Genomic DNA, 15,723 nt, shown 5'->3' on the forward strand with positions numbered 1-15,723 from the left:
AATTGTCATTATATGTATGCCATAATTTCCTAAAACGGTTTCCGTGCGTGTTTTCTTAATTTTTATATAGGCCACGAGTTTGGTCAACGCAATTTATTACTTGAATAAAATGTGTTATCTCATAGTTACTGTGGCTAAATTTGCCATTATAATTCGAAGAGTCTCGGCCAATGAATATGACATATAGTCCGACCTTTCCAAAATTAGTTAAAAAATGTATAAGAGAAGGCTACAGATTCAGCGAACCTATGTGGCTAGACTGCACTTCCAGAGGAAATATTCAACAACAGTAGCCTACAAATATTTATTTATTAATTGATTTATTTTCGTTTTGTTGTGAAACGTATAAACCGAAATCACCTGACATACAAACGGATAATTAATTAACCACAGGTTACTGCATTTTACCTGTTTTTATTAATTTATTTTTATAATGTGTTCAGAATGTGTACAAAGCTGTGCATAGTATATGATAGTGCCTACTGGTATCTATACTCGAATAGTAGCCTACATTTTTGACTATTGCGTGTTAAATTTTGTCGCTAGAGGGCGCCTCAATACAGCACCTGGTGATATAATATGCCGTAATATTTAGTCTTCCAGATTGGATCATGAACTAGACAACCTAAAGATTGACTATTCATTTAGAATTAACCACGATATAATATTACAGCAGTTGTTTTTTAGTGGAGGCCGCTAAATTGTAAAAGTTCTATTAACTACCTGTACGAACTACCATTGCAAATACTACCTTAAATTAGCCAAACGTTAGGCTACTTTTCTTGCGTTTGCATAGTATTTGCCTTTAGGCGCATGCATGTCCCATCCGGAGCTAAAAGGTGGATAGCCTAGGCTACTTGTCATGCTTACGCACAAAATGCACGCCTATTAAGCCATAATCAAACGTTAAAATGTGTCCATAAAGTATGGGGAAATAATCTACAGGCTAAACCTCGATTAGCCTACCCTATCCATATTTGAATCATAATTTGGAGTCTTACTTTCTTGAGTAGAGAAACTATTAAGTTATTTTGGGGCACTTTATACAATGTAAATGAGAGAACCGTTCTTAAATTTGACGGGAGGCTACCCGTACCGACAGACACATAAAAAAACTATAGACACCTGCAAGAGGAAAACGTTTTCCGGGTTTCAGTGTGTATTGTAGCCCCCCTCCACCCCACCCGAAAAGGACAGAAAGGAGAGGGGGAGAGAAAGGGGAGGAGAGACATAGAATTGAAACGCAACCAGTTAGCAAGTTTGCGAGCTAAACTGCTCTTCAACGGAAAAACGGCGCTGCGAGAAATAATTTTTGGCAGGGGGAAGTAGTTTTCATTTTAGTTTTAATTGCCATTATTGCAACTATAGCTACAGAGCTCAACTGAGAAAATAATTATTGCACAAGTATCTACGAGGGATAAAAATGGTTATTAAAGTTTACATAGCATCCTCCTCAGGATCTACGTCGGTAAGAAAACTTTGCTACATTTTTGAGTAGCCTAGCTGGAGTCGCCTTACTGTAGTGTGACTATTATGTTTGCTTTGAACTATTTTGCAAACAGACATTAGTAATTGGATCGGCTATGATCTCTTAGAACGAAGGGCTCTGTGCTTGAATTGTGGGCTAGGTGATGCTGACAGATTCAAAAGCAATATACTAATGTGTATTGTTAGCTATTATAATTAATCGTATAACGTTATTCACGCGCATGGATTGCCATCAAATGGCAAATATCTGAGGTAACAATACATTTTACACATTTCTCAAAATTTTGATTGTTGCGGTTGTTAGATACTTTGGCACATTTTATTTATCTTATTGGTGAAAAACTATATATATATATATATATATATATATTTTTTTTTTAAATTTATTTACTTATTTTATTTAAGTAATATGGCTCGTTCTATTACAGTGAGTCATATTCTCACTCGTTCAACGTGCGTACACTTTGCACCTTGACTAGGCCTGTTCATAGTAGTCTTGCATTAAAAGGAACGCCTACGTACTGGAACTCAAGGGGCAACGTTCAATAAATAACACTAAATAAGGTGCTATTGCTGCAAGCCACCAGTCTCTCCGCTCAGCCTCGAGGTAAGAGAGCCTGCCTGTCGCTTGTCCACAAGCTTGTGCAGCCTAATGGGAACTGTCAAGTGCGAAATGACAAGTGCCGACGTAGCGCATCGAAACTTCTGTAATATGTTTCTGCGTTGTGGTGCGCCTTTTTTAGTGAGATAACAATTCAAGGAAAATTATGCACTTGTCAATGTGTTTTGTGTTCATGTGAGTCGTTTCTTGGATCTTGTGAATAAGAACAGGTCCATTTGTGATAATCCTCTTTAAAGTAACATGCTATTCTTTACTGTGTGTAATATGTGTACATTTAAGTTAAACATTTGCCAAACAAGCCCAATTTTGACATGTCTGCAGCAGGTTAGCAGGTTAGCTCAAACATCCAGCACTTCGGAGTAGGGCATCAATAGGTTTTCAGATGTAAAACATTGGTGGCAGTTGAATTAGTTGAATTGTCTTCTGTACCAGAATCCAGTGGTTACCACGGTGTGAGTGATGTCTTTGGTCTTAAGCTTCCAGACCTGCCATCTCGGTGTCTTCAGAGAGCTGGTCTAACTGCCAGACTTTGAGCTGAGCCCCCGTTAGAGTTGTGGACCTGCATTTTAATCACAATGCAAACTCTACGATTGCCTGAGGTGTGTGATATCACCTGTAGATCAGCCCAAGAGCTGGATCAAGGATAATTTGTAACTCTTCTCTGTCTCTCACTCACTCACTCACACACACTCTCTCTCTCTCTGTATCTCTCTCTTTCTCCATTACACACACACATGCACACACACACATAAACCTGAGTCTTTGAGCTGTTTTCACTCTGCATTCTACATGGTTATTATAGTTGTTCTTTTATGTGTTCACTCTGGAGGACAAAGGTAATTCAATCTGATGTCCTGACCAAGAAATCAGAACAGCGTTAGCACAGTTTAGGCATCGGATATCAAGAAATGCACCAAGAGTCTTGAGTGTTGTAGCATTTACTGTAGCTAGCCTACACACAGTGAGACATTTGAAATGTGCTCACTCATCCTTTACCCTCGATAAATGCAGATTTAATGATTCATTCATCACATTTTTAGAATTCCATCACAAATATACTCCTTTCATAAGGAAATAAAGTCCTGGGAAAGCCAAGTTTTGTAGAAGTGGACATTTAGACAACGAGTCTGTGTTCGTCTGTCATTCTATCCAAATTCTTAAGATTGCTGCCTTTTGATACGGTTCGTGCGAGTGCACCTAATCAGCACTGACCGTATGCAGAGGGGTGGTTGCTGTGTGCTGCTGTTTCCCAGGCGTATGGGAGTGCAAACAGCATATTCCTCTGTGGCAGCTCCCTGTGTCTCTCCTGTATGTGCGCAGGTGAACAGGGTGAATGTGCCTATGCGTTCATCCCAGCCTCCAGTAAGGTCATGCTGGTGACCCCACCCGATAAGGGCGGCAGTCAAAACGGTTTGCCTCGACACCGATACCTAACAGTCCCAAAAGGGCTTAGCTATGTTGCCGTGGTAACAAGAAGTGTGTAAATTCCTGCCAGGTGACAGTTTAACCCTTTAAGGTACAAGATCACAAAGGTAAAAGGGATGTTCTTAACTTAACAGTCCAATGCTGATGTTGCAATCACTACCGGTAATTTCAAACAATGGAGTTCTAGAACACTGATTTAGAATTTTGAAGAAAAAATAACTTTTTAAAAAACCTACACTTCAAAGGATTCGGGTCTGTGTCTTCCCATCTTTGGAGTTTTCTGAAACTCAATCTTACTCCAGCATACCTGCAGGGCAGCAAACTCATTGGTGCTCTTAGCAAAGGCTTTTACAGCATGCATGCAAACACCCATACATGTGCACACAAGTAAACACACCATGCACAGTGCATGTACAGTATGTGCACACATGCAGATGCACAGCCATCTCAGGAGATTCTGTGTGCTCTGCCAATGAAGAATTTGATTACAGCACTGCCAGCTCAGGAGCGCTGTGGGTCTGAGCTGCAGAAAGTTAAGAGGATGCAGTGGTTTTGCAAACACTGACTGGGTAACACCTACTGTTCCTCCTCACTGCACCCCTCTTCTGCCACTGCAGATACCACCTAATGCAAGCAGAGCAGAAGGGAATAGAATCAGATCTCTGACCCGTGTGGACCTGGCCCACAACCACTCAGTCCTCCACTTCCCAGTGCTCAGTGCTCACAATTAGGTCAGCTCTCAAATGGGGCAGCAGTGTGGAGATCCACTGCAGACAAGGCCTTGGGTCTCATTAGAGCCCCGTCTGCATAACTTGAACTGAGTTTGCGCTGAGTCACAGTCACAAAGACATAGGGCCCCGATTAACCAGAGTCCCCGCCAAGGGTGAGGCTGTGGCCATAGCAGTCTCCTGTGAGGTCCACTGATGAAACGATTGCTCCCCTATAGGGCGCAGAACAGTAGAGAGTCCTTGAAACAGACGGAAATGCACTATAAGCTCATACATCTATCCCCCACCCACCCACAACCCACAATATGCCTGATTCCGCTATTATAATGTGTACGCGCTACAGTGCTGGGAATAATTGAGATCAATACAGGGTACACCAGTCAGATCTGATTGGCTGTCTAACTCCACAAACACCAATAACCCCCCAGGGCTGCAGCCCAAAGGGGCTGGCTGTGGTGGGACTAGACCGGTAGCTTGTAGAGCCCTCTGCACCCGTGGTAGTTTGCATAGATTACTGTCATTTGGAGCTGGTTCATTTGCAGAGCACTGGGTCCACACATTTGTTTTAAAGACTACTGTGTGCTGTCCTGCAATTGCATATTTGTGTGTGCTGTGTTGCACTGGGAATTTGTGCTGAATCCATCCAATGAATATTAAAGAAAATAGCTCTAAAATAGGCATTCCTTATGTGGGCGTGACAGCACAGTAGACATATGGCTTCTCTTGCCTGGCACAGTCCAGCCAGGCTGGACACTAGGAAGGCAAGTGCTGGCCTTGCCCAGCTAGCATTCTGCTCTGCTCCATGCTCAGCTGTGCTTGCAGTGTGTGGGAACTCTGCAGTGGGTCGTACATACCAAGGCACAGCTGGGCTCATTCCATATGGAAGTGAGGTCAGCTTTTATGGACTCCGAGCAGAGCTAGGCTCGAGGGCCAGAAACGCAGGCTGTGACCAGGCACATCTGGAGCCAGAGCGGTTTTTTGGAAGCAGGCTCACACGTACAAGCCTGACAGCGGGAGGAGGGATCAGGGTGGATATAATGGCGATCACGTCACTGTGTAACTGTTTCCGTGGTCAATGTCCTTAGCCTGATAGCAAGAAATCAGGTGATTGAACTAAAACAACAAAAACAGATCAGGAGGCTAATCAGGAAGCATCACAGGTCAGCCAGTGAGAGCCATTAGTGAAAATGTCTGTGCTTTTTAAAGGCCTTGCTTTGCTCCACACAAGTTGTGCAAGTTGATGTTGTCTCATCAATAACAAATGCAGTAGCTTGGTGCATTCGTGGTCAAGCTTGTTCAGATGCAGAAGATATTACAAAGAGTTCTGAGGCTTGATTTTCCTGCATGGCACAGGTTGTAAATTAAGAAGTATACAAACTCTGTGTGCTCCCTATGGGAGTTATTAGAAAGGCTGTGCATGTGGAATAGTTAGCATTAGCTTAATCACAATACAGTAAGCAGCACAAAATTTACCCTGTGTCAATATTTAATTTGTGTTCACACCCTGGTGTACCTCTGTGTATTTCAAAATGAGTGTGGTGTAACTGAGCATGTGTCTGTGTCTATGAATTTGTTTGTGTGAAAGTGTGTTCATGAGAAAAAGTGTACGTGTCTGGGTCTGTGTGTGTGTGTGTGTGTGTGCGCGCACACATTCGTGTGCCTGCATATGCTGTCTTCAGCTGTGCTCTATCCCATACATCCTTCTGAATTAGATGTTCCTTCAGCTCGTCCCCACCTTCAGAGAGTCGGACGGATAAAGGAAGGCTAGTTCCCAGCTTCCCAGAGTGCCAGAGAGATAAAGTAGAGAGTACATCTGAAATGTCTTATTGTCACCACACCCATAAACATGTCCCGAAGAAAGAGTAATGGTGGAAAGGAAGAGCCTCGTTGCAGCTGCGTAGCAGACCTCTTCCCTGAACTCCATGCCACGGAATGCAAGGCTGAATCAGGATTGTTCTACTCAGAGGACAGGGCAGAAGGTACAGTAAAGCTTGGACAGTGGAATGATGGGGTACTGGAGGACCTACTACACAGGCACGGGGAACTTCCCATGGCATAAAATCTCTGTTTTTACAGTAAGGGGTGAGACGGAGAACCCGGGCTTGGCTCCGCTCCTCTACAAATTAATTTAGCTTGGCTCTGGGACAATGAGGGCTCTGTGACTGGCGGCTCCAGAGAGAGGCAAGCTGCTCTCCCCTCACAGTCTCCGAGGGCAGGCTTGGCCTCTGTCCACAGATGCAGCGCTTTCCCAGCATGCTTTGGACACAGCGAGCAAGCCTTGGGTGCGGTGGCTTTTCAGTTTGGGTCTTAAAAAAAAACAAAAAATTTCCTCAGCATCCAGTCAAACCAGCAGGTTTTTTTTCTTATTGGTTTAAGGGCTCTTGTTGGCTGAAGGTCCTCTGGCGGCGTCCTTGAATCAACAATTTTACAAAGACCCCGAGCCAGCCCTGCAGCTCAATGCCTGTTTCACTCCCGCATGGAAGACCCATTACATTTAAATACACACTAGAACTGCCATCTGTTAGAGCCATTCACCAGCTAGTTTTGAGCATGGCTCCAATTTGCATGCACCCACTGTTAAGTTTGTGGTTTTCTCTACTGAGCATGACACTGCATTAGTGCCAGCACACCTTCTGCTGCAATTATAATGCTCAGACTATTACACACACGCTTGCGGTTTGGATTGGATGCATTTGTAAATGTGTAAATATATTTGCGAATTGTTGTACTACATAGGGCGTGTAGTACTCTCATGCAGAGATGCATTTAGGCTGTATCTCAACACCTTCATTTGAAGTGATACAATCGGCTGTGTAATGTCATTGATGGTGCTTTTTGATTTTTTGAACTTCCACATCAGGTGTAAACTGTAATATTACTTTTATTTGTGACCACTTTGTCTCCTTGAGAGCATATCATGGTCATTTTTAGAGTTATGATACAGGCAATATGGTCCAATGATTCACTAGTTTTACAAATGGCAAATGACATAGCTGGAACTAAGGGATTATAATGGGGCATTATTTCCAAAGCCTAAAATACATGCTAAAATCAAGTCTCTGCAAATTAATCATGATTTTCACTCACAAACACAGTCTTCAGGACTAAAGATAATATTTAATCTTAAGTCTCATCTTAAACGGCTGCAGAGGCAGGCTGTTGCTAACAGCGAGTGCCGCGTCCTGGCCTTCTGAACCTAAGTGTGGTTTGCACAGAGCCATGGGCTGAGGTGAGGGTGAGGGCCGTGCTTCTCGCTGTGCGGATGCGCGTGGTCATGTGGTCGAGGAGGCGTGGGGATTTGGAGCGGCAGGCGCAGACAGGCCTCCGCTTAGCTAGCCTTATTTGGCGTGCATTTTACTGTCCTGCCTCCTTCCTCGACCGAGTCCCAGTTTCCGTGCTTCCTTCTAGGGCAGCTCTCCCTCCCCAGCCCCCCCCACCCCTCCTGGGAACAGCCTCTGCACAATCCTAAAGCAGTTTCAGCTGTTCCAAACTTCCCACTTCCCCCTTCTTTAAAACTGCACAGACATTTATCTATTCGCACAGTGCGTGTATGTGCGTCTTTGTTGCGGTATTGTGAACATTATGTGTGTTTCTATGCATGTGTATTTTCTTACATGCTTATAGTGTGTGTGTGTGTGTATGTGTGAATTTGTGTGTTTGCATGTGTCCTTTCGGTGGCTTTCCTGGCCTGGTAATCATGCCTTCCTCACGTCTCCCCGCCCCCCGTCTTTGGCTGAGCGGTCTGGAGGATCGGGAGCTTTCTGCATGGCTCTCCTGAGTGGGAACGGGGACTGAAGGCTTCAGTGTCTCGCCCCCCTCGCTTCCTCCCTCTGGGCCCTTCATGTCAGAAATAAAAAATGCCATGTATTCGCTGACTGCGGATTCCTGTTTATTCCATTCCCTCTCAGTTTATATGTCCCCATATTGGGGTCTGCTCCCTCTTATCTCTTCTGTGTCTGGAAGAAATGACTCTGTTGCAAGAGAGGAATGGATTAAGACCAAGTGTGCTGTACTGAGGACTGCATCTGTGTACTGAAGCTGCTGCCATGTGTTTCAGATGTGACATTGTGATACTGATTGGCTAACTGTGCTGTTTTAATGAGTAATTAAGATTTTGAAATAAATAATTCCCACTTTTGCTATGAAGGAAAGTATTCAGTTCTGGTTCAGAAGTGTAGTATTCTTGTGGGGTTGTAAGTAGCTACATTTACATTCCATTCCATTACAAATTCCATTCTTAAAGGTTTTCTTGAATTTGAACTAAAGCTCATCACTATCTATCTATTCAACACTGTATTTAGTGAATGGACTACAGGAAATTGCAGACATTTTTAAAACGCACCACAGTAACTGTGAGTACGACACTCACAGGAAGTTTAAGTTCTGCCGGAAACTGCGGTAACTGCCAAAACGGCATACAAAATGAGCTGTAGAGAACCGTTTTCAGACTTATCCATGGACATGCGTGTTGTCACCTTCATTGAATAAGCGGGTATTTTTGTAAAGCTCTTCTTTTGTCTGTCTTAAAAGAGGAAGCTGGATGCAGGTTGAGGAACTTGTGGCTGTTCACTATTAGCATGCACCAGTCTTGTACTTTGTCTGTATTTATATAAATTAGATGTTTTTCATTGCCTCTCCAAATTGTGAAAGTAATGTATAATTTAACTTGCATTTAATATTTTTTTTTCTTATTAGTCCTAGACTAAATTCAATTTTGAATGGAGATCATCCATACAAAACTAATCTTGTTTAGTATAGGACGAGATTAATCTGTGTCTGTCAAACTGGCCCTTATATAAATTATATAAATACAGATTATCAATGTGTAGTTATTGTGATTAAGCAGCACTTTTCTTAAGATAAGTGGTGAAATGTATAAGCCTACTGTATTAGAAGGTCCTTTTGTTTGAAGGCTGAATGATGTTTAATGTTTTGTCTGATGGTGGCTCTGATCTGCAGTGCTCCAAGGGGATCTATTTGCCATCCTATGGCTTTAATGAGGGTATAAAGAGGCGGCCCAGTGCTCTGGAGCACACAGCTGTGACTGCCTGGGGTCTCTGAGAGAGGATCGTTGGTCGGGCTGGCCGCTCCTGCCTTTGCTCCAGTTCAGATCTGGGCCTGTTTTCTCGCTGTAAAATCCGCTCCCCCCGCTGTTTTCCTCTCGGCTAACGAGGACCCGGGGCTTAATTGGACCTTGTTTGGTCCCGTTTACACTGCATTTCCCGGCGGGCGAATTATGCGGGCGCCTGCCGACTTTCCGGGAGGTCACCGAGGAGTCAGTCGACAGCCGCCAGAACCCCCAAAGCCCCCCCCCCCCCCCCGGGCCCCCATTTTCCACCCCATTACTGACCATCTCTTGGCACTCTCATTCCGGGGTGACATGCCTGCTGGTGCCGTCTCAGAACGCTCTTTGTCAAGAGGAAGGGTGAAAACCAGCTCCAAGAAACTGGAAGCCGTGTGCACTTGGTAAAAGCAGAAATCAAATGATCTATTTCAGCTGTTCCCCTCTAGGGAACGAGTCACCCTGGGCGATGTTTGTTCTCCCGTTTGCTCCTCCATGGGGTAGCAGAGTTCAGAGGCATGAGTGAGCTTGAAAATGTCCACTGTGAAACGTGATGTCACTGTCGCGGAGCGTGAGTAAGCGGTCAGTTGGCTCCATTACGCTTGGGCCCCTATCCTTTCGTCAGAGTCTGAACCCTATCTCTTAGGCCATGCAAACAGCCCCACCCCCTCTACACGGGCTGATGACGGTTATGATTCCACACTGAAGCCAGCCCTTAGTGTAGCCGTTTTGATCTTTGAAATTATTGATTTTTTTATTTTTCTTTTGTTAAGATTACCACATTTCAAGGCATGTGTTTTGAAATTTTAGAAGTGTGTGTCAAAGCTGTGAAAATCGCTGACTCGCTGGGGTCTGATATTTGGTCGATAAGGGCAATTTTGCTGTTCTCTGACCCTCTTTGACCCTGTCACCCCCCTCTCCAGATTAAAAAGCAGCAGCAGGATGTCATGGGCTTCCTTGCGGCCAACAAGATTGAGTTTGAGGAGTGCGACATCGCGGCAAATGAGGAGAACAGGAAGTGGATGCGGGAGAACGTTCCGGAGAATTCCAGGCCTGCCACGGGGAACCCTCTCCCCCCACAGATCTTCAATGAGGCACGGTACTGCGGGGTGAGTGTGCGGTCGCCGTGGGAGGGGGTGTGAGGTACAGGGTCCTCACCTCCAAAAATCTTGAAAAGCGCTTGTAGGTGGAGAATGGAAGGCTGTGAATGTGGCTGGTACTCTGCAGGAAAAGCTTCTAGGAGCTTGATTTTCAGTCGATTTTTGCATTTTTAGCAAACCGTTGTTAAAACGGTGACATTACTGATTTGGTTTGCAAGCCATGCAAATCTTCTTGCTAAACTGTGTGGTTTGAGGTGGGTATTTTCAGTTAAAAACCCAATAGGCCTAAAGTTTTACAAAAAATGTAAAATTTTATTCATTTACATTTAAGATCCTTTAAAATTTGCTAAATGTCCTTAAGGGGTGTACAGGAACCACAGGGTTCATGGGAGTAGGATTGGCTTCTCTCCTTTATTTACTGAACATCTATAATTCATTCTTCTGTGTCTGTACAGTGCCATAGGCCCTCACCCCCAGTTCATATCCCCATTGCCATCTCTTACCACTGCCATCCAATATCACATCTGACTAATAAAGAATTGTTGGCTATGCGGGCCCTTCATTAGGTTTACAAGGTCAGTAAGAACAAAACAGGCTTGTCAGCCCTTTATATATCCTTCTGTTCTGACATGTCTTCAAGTAGTGTACATTATAGCAGTAGTCTGTATATCATTGCCTAACTGTTGTCATGCATGGTGGAAGCAGGACCCAAACTCAAGTGTGCCTGCATGCAAATGAGTGTGGAAAAACAAGGCAAACAGTGTTTTACAAAGTGCACGTCATGCTAGGTGATGATTGCACACCTCTGGGAAGACCTGTGTTTGTGCTTTTGCTGTGACCCTGTGCAATCTGTGGCTTTATAGTTGCAGCCCCCTTTTGGTGGGTTGCATGGCTTCATAGATCGAGAGAGGTGTGTCTGGAGCTCTGAGTGGGCGGGGTTCACAAGCTCCTAGAAAGGAGAGGCGTGTCTTCGGAACTTCCAGTAGGCGGGACTCTCAGGCTAACGAACAAAGGAACTACAGTAGAACCTGCGTTGTGAAGCTCAGTTTTACAGGCTGAGGGGATGCGTTCTGAATTTGCATAACCAGTGACGCATTTTCAAGTTCCTTATTAGACAATACATTGATTGTTTTTGTTATTATCACTGATGCAAAAAAGCAAGCATTAAACAGAAACACATTGATAAGAACTGGAAATACACTTCTCCCTCAGTAACTACCTGTTGTGTCCTGTTGTAACCTTATCATGTAAAATAACATGCTTTAAATTAATTTCACAAGTTGATGAATGCATTTATGAATTTACCATGTGACAAGAAGCTGGTGTTAAGCAGGGTAGGCAGAAGCTGTCTGAAGATGACTGTTCCATTCTGAATGTTCCCTCTGCTGTGTCTTCTATGGCTTGACTCGCCCTTATCTAGCTTTGCACTCACACTCTGGTCTGTGTATCCTTCTACCCTGCAGTTTTCTCAGTCAGTAGTTTTCATTTTCTGGAATCAACACACATTGTGTGATTTCAACTTAAATTTAGTATTATAATATAATAATTATAGTTGTTTTTTTGTTTTTTTTTATTATTTATTTTATGTGTATTTATTTATTTATTTATTTTTTGAGAACACAAGGCAGGCATTTCTTTTTTTGGCAAACAGTTGTCATCTGCAGACAAATTATTTTAAATTGTTTTTTAAATGATTTCTGTCTTTAATTCCCACAGAATTATGAGGCTTTCTTCGATGCCAGAGAAGACAATGCCGTGTATGCATTCTTAGGCCTGACTGCTCCTCCGGGATCAAAGGTAAGTGGTATGCATATGCCTTGCATGTGTCTCAGTCTCTTATTCAGAACTGAAGGACAACTAGTTGTGTTCACTTGGTTTCTTCTTATGTTAGTACTAGTACCATTCAGCTTCCAAAGATGGAGGTAAGCTTCTGTTTGATTTTGATTTTGGTCAGATTCACATTTAAATCTGGGTAAAACTTTCACATATTGTTTTTTACAAAAAGTGTTAAACTTCAGTTTAAATCTTCTTGTCCATTACATGGCTTACACCTTCTTACTTATGAATTTAATTTCCTGTCCTTGATATTACAATGTACATGACATCTATACCTCGCCAAGAAAAATAACACCTTTTATTTTTTATTATTTATTGTTTTGTTGCTTCATAGTTACATATGCAGACAGTGTAGTCCTTTCTACACACTGCAAAAACTGCAAAGCAGATTTCTAGTGATCGATTGAGAGCTATCGCACAAGATGACACATATAATAACAAGTAGGTGCACCTGATATCTGAACAGCAATGGTAGATGGATGAAAATGGTTGATTCTAGACCCTGCTCCAAAGAGATACCTTTTAGAAAAACCTTTTACTCTGATTCAGATGAAAAACTGCTGAAAGCTAAGTCAGACCCGTTTATACTCATACAAAGGCCAAGCGAAAACATGCATGCTAAGATGAATTGAATACCTTCAATAGAAGATGCATTGAATGCACTGTCATGCGGTTCTCATCTGAAATGATCTGTCTCTAAAATCCAGACATTTGTTGGCGTGACAATATTCATGTGTAGGTTTCAGGGTAGAGAATTGAAAATGATGTATCAAAATTGGTATATCAGTAAAATTATACTCACTTACACACACACACACACACACACAGACACACAATTGGGCATTGGGCCAGAGCTATGTCCTTCATCTAACTTCCAATGGCAGCAGTTCACACACATGTACACACACACACACACACAGCCTGGCACGATGTGTGTACAGGAAAGGGGACAGAAGAATGTGTGGCAGCGTTAATAAATATTGACAGGCCTATCTGAACCAGGCTGACAGCCCCCAACGCTGTGTGAGTCAATGCTGTGCTGGAGAGTTATGGCAGAGCCCGTCCCGGAGACACAGGGTGTTAATTAAGCTGAAGGCCCTGTCGCTTTAGCCATGCCTCGCCGACTCCAGTATCCCCAACCGCTCCATTCAGTGTGTGCTCTGGTGCCCCCTAGCAGGCACATGGTGTACTACAGCATGGAAGCCCTGGGGAGCCAGTATTTGGCTTTGTGTTAGATCCCACTGCTTTTTGGGTCACGGTCACATATAAGAACTCCCTTTGTAGACTCACGGTTAACACTTAATGTTTGCTCTCTCACTCCATTTTGTCAGCTGGAATTATGTGTTTAAGAGGAAATGGATGCTTGTCTGTAGCTCTTGTGTAGAAATGGCAACTTTCAGGACGGTTTATGAAAAGTTCAGCGTTGTTTAACCTCGCTCTCACGATTGTATGTTCACAAGTGATATGGAACCACAGGAGAAGCTAACAGTCTTGCTTAATTCTGAACACATTTTCTGTTTCTCAACAGGAAGCAGAGGCCCTAGCCAGAGCGGAGCAGCAGTAGCCAGGAAATGCCTTTCTCAGTCCTTAGCACCCTCTCCTGTCAGCCTTTAGTACTGCAGCTTGACGAACAAGGAGCTGTGCTGGCCGGAGCAGCATTCAGAATAAGGATCCAGGCACAGACGGAAACATCCGCACCCTTTATTTTAATCCGCAGCTTTCTCCGATAACTCCAATCCGCTTTTGTCAGATATTATTAAATCACTAATCCAGTGCTTGATGAACCGTGTCAGAATTTGAAGACAACAGTAGCTCCTCGTTACAAAGAGGTGGCAACACTTTTGTTTAAAACGATTTGCTTGTTCTTCTGAGTCTTGCTTTTGTGCCACAAATTTAAGTTTAAGTATGAACAGGCTTCTCTGTCAATATAGAGAAAACCATGTGCTGTAAAAAGTTTAGAGGAATGTCATTAACCATTCCTGAACGTATTACAAATAATACTACTTCTGCCATATAGTTTTCACAGAGAGTATACTGTTCTGCACCGAAGCAATGAGTGAGCAGCATATGAAGGGTACCGATGCTAGAAGTCTGTATACAGTCTTAATATGTCTTAACATGCATTTTTCGAGAAAGGAATTACTGGTGCCTGAAGCAGCTACCAGTGGTCTAGCCACAAAGGGGAGTGGCCCATTTTGGATGCAGAGGGCAGAGTTTAGTGCAACCCTAAACCCTAATCTCTAACCCTAATCCTCAATTTTTGAAGCGAGGCCACGCCCTGTTGGAACTAGGCCCCTCCCATTTGGAGCAGCTTCAGGTGCCAGAAATACATACTTGCATTTTCCTGTTCTTTTTTTGTATTTGCACCTTTTTCTATTAACAGGCAGATTAAAGGAGATAACCTTGCCAAAAAATACTGTTATTAAAGGAAGCATAGTCATGAAATCATGTTATTTTGTTGCTGTACACATTCTTGGTTTTGTATCTTTTAGAAAAAAATTACTTTGGTACGACGCCTAACGGATTTGTAGTAATAAACGAGTAATGATTGGATCTACTTTAATATTCACATCAAAGAGAAATAATAAGTTGAATATTAGGCAATAAACCACATGTCCTTATCAAGCCAGTACCCCGTGTAATGTTTTTGGTTATTTTGGGGGTAAGTACATAAATGCTTGTGACTATAAACTCATTTGACGCTTCCACTCCTCTGCTTGTTGTTGAAATATTTTATGAATGTTTATAAAGAAATAAATATGAAAAACATTTCTAAAAAGTTCTCTTAATCATTTGTGTGTGCATTTAGTCCATATTATTTTCAGAAATGTGCTTTTCGATGACTTTGAATGATTTGGTTTCATCTGACTACCAAGAGCTTTGTGATGCTTTCACTTGAATTGGTGGCGTAGATGATCTCGACCTAAGTTTATTGAAATTTGTCCCACAAATAATAGCTGCCCTTCTTACCCATATTTTTTGATTTAACACTTACTAATACTATCCACAAAATATGGAAGTCAACTTATATGCTTCCACTATTTGAAGGGGAAGACTAAATAGTTTTGATAATTATTGGCCCATTTTCTAATTGTACACTAGCTAAGGTATAGGAGAGCATTCCCACTAAAGCTGAGGTAGTGTCCATGTGTACTCACAAATTGGCTTCCCAGTGTCACGAGGGTTCCCAAGACCTGAGCCAGGGCTTCCCTGATTTCCTGCATTTGCTGGACATCGCTTGAGTCCACCACATAAACCACACCATGGGACTCATGAGAAATAATTATTATATCCTCTAAATAGGCCAAGTAAGAGTGACGTGGCTTTTATTTGAATTTCGCAGCTTATTAAATATTAAATGAGATCCAAAGGCTGAACGCACAAGCATGATGATGACTGAAATATAAATGCTCTTGATTAAATAGGAAGCTCACAAGCTGTTAGCAAGGTCTTAGAAATGTC

General features: G+C 42.8%; 1 protein-coding gene across 1 annotated transcript; it reads left to right on the top strand.

The window, feature by feature from the left end:
* The first annotated feature begins 1,221 nt into the window (after positions 1 to 1,221).
* On the top strand, positions 1,222 to 15,040 carry sh3bgrl (SH3 domain binding glutamate-rich protein like). The gene is made up of 4 exons (XM_035410313.1): positions 1,222 to 1,468; positions 10,249 to 10,434; positions 12,142 to 12,222; positions 13,790 to 15,040. Exons 1-4 carry the CDS (start codon positions 1,424 to 1,426, stop codon positions 13,823 to 13,825), a joined length of 348 nt encoding a protein of 115 aa, XP_035266204.1. The 5' UTR covers positions 1,222 to 1,423; the 3' UTR covers positions 13,826 to 15,040.
* Positions 15,041 to 15,723: the final 683 nt, after the last annotated feature.

Source organism: Anguilla anguilla, chromosome 3, assembly GCF_013347855.1.
Source record: "Anguilla anguilla isolate fAngAng1 chromosome 3, fAngAng1.pri, whole genome shotgun sequence".
In the NCBI taxonomy this organism is placed as follows: Eukaryota; Metazoa; Chordata; class Actinopteri; order Anguilliformes; family Anguillidae; genus Anguilla; species Anguilla anguilla.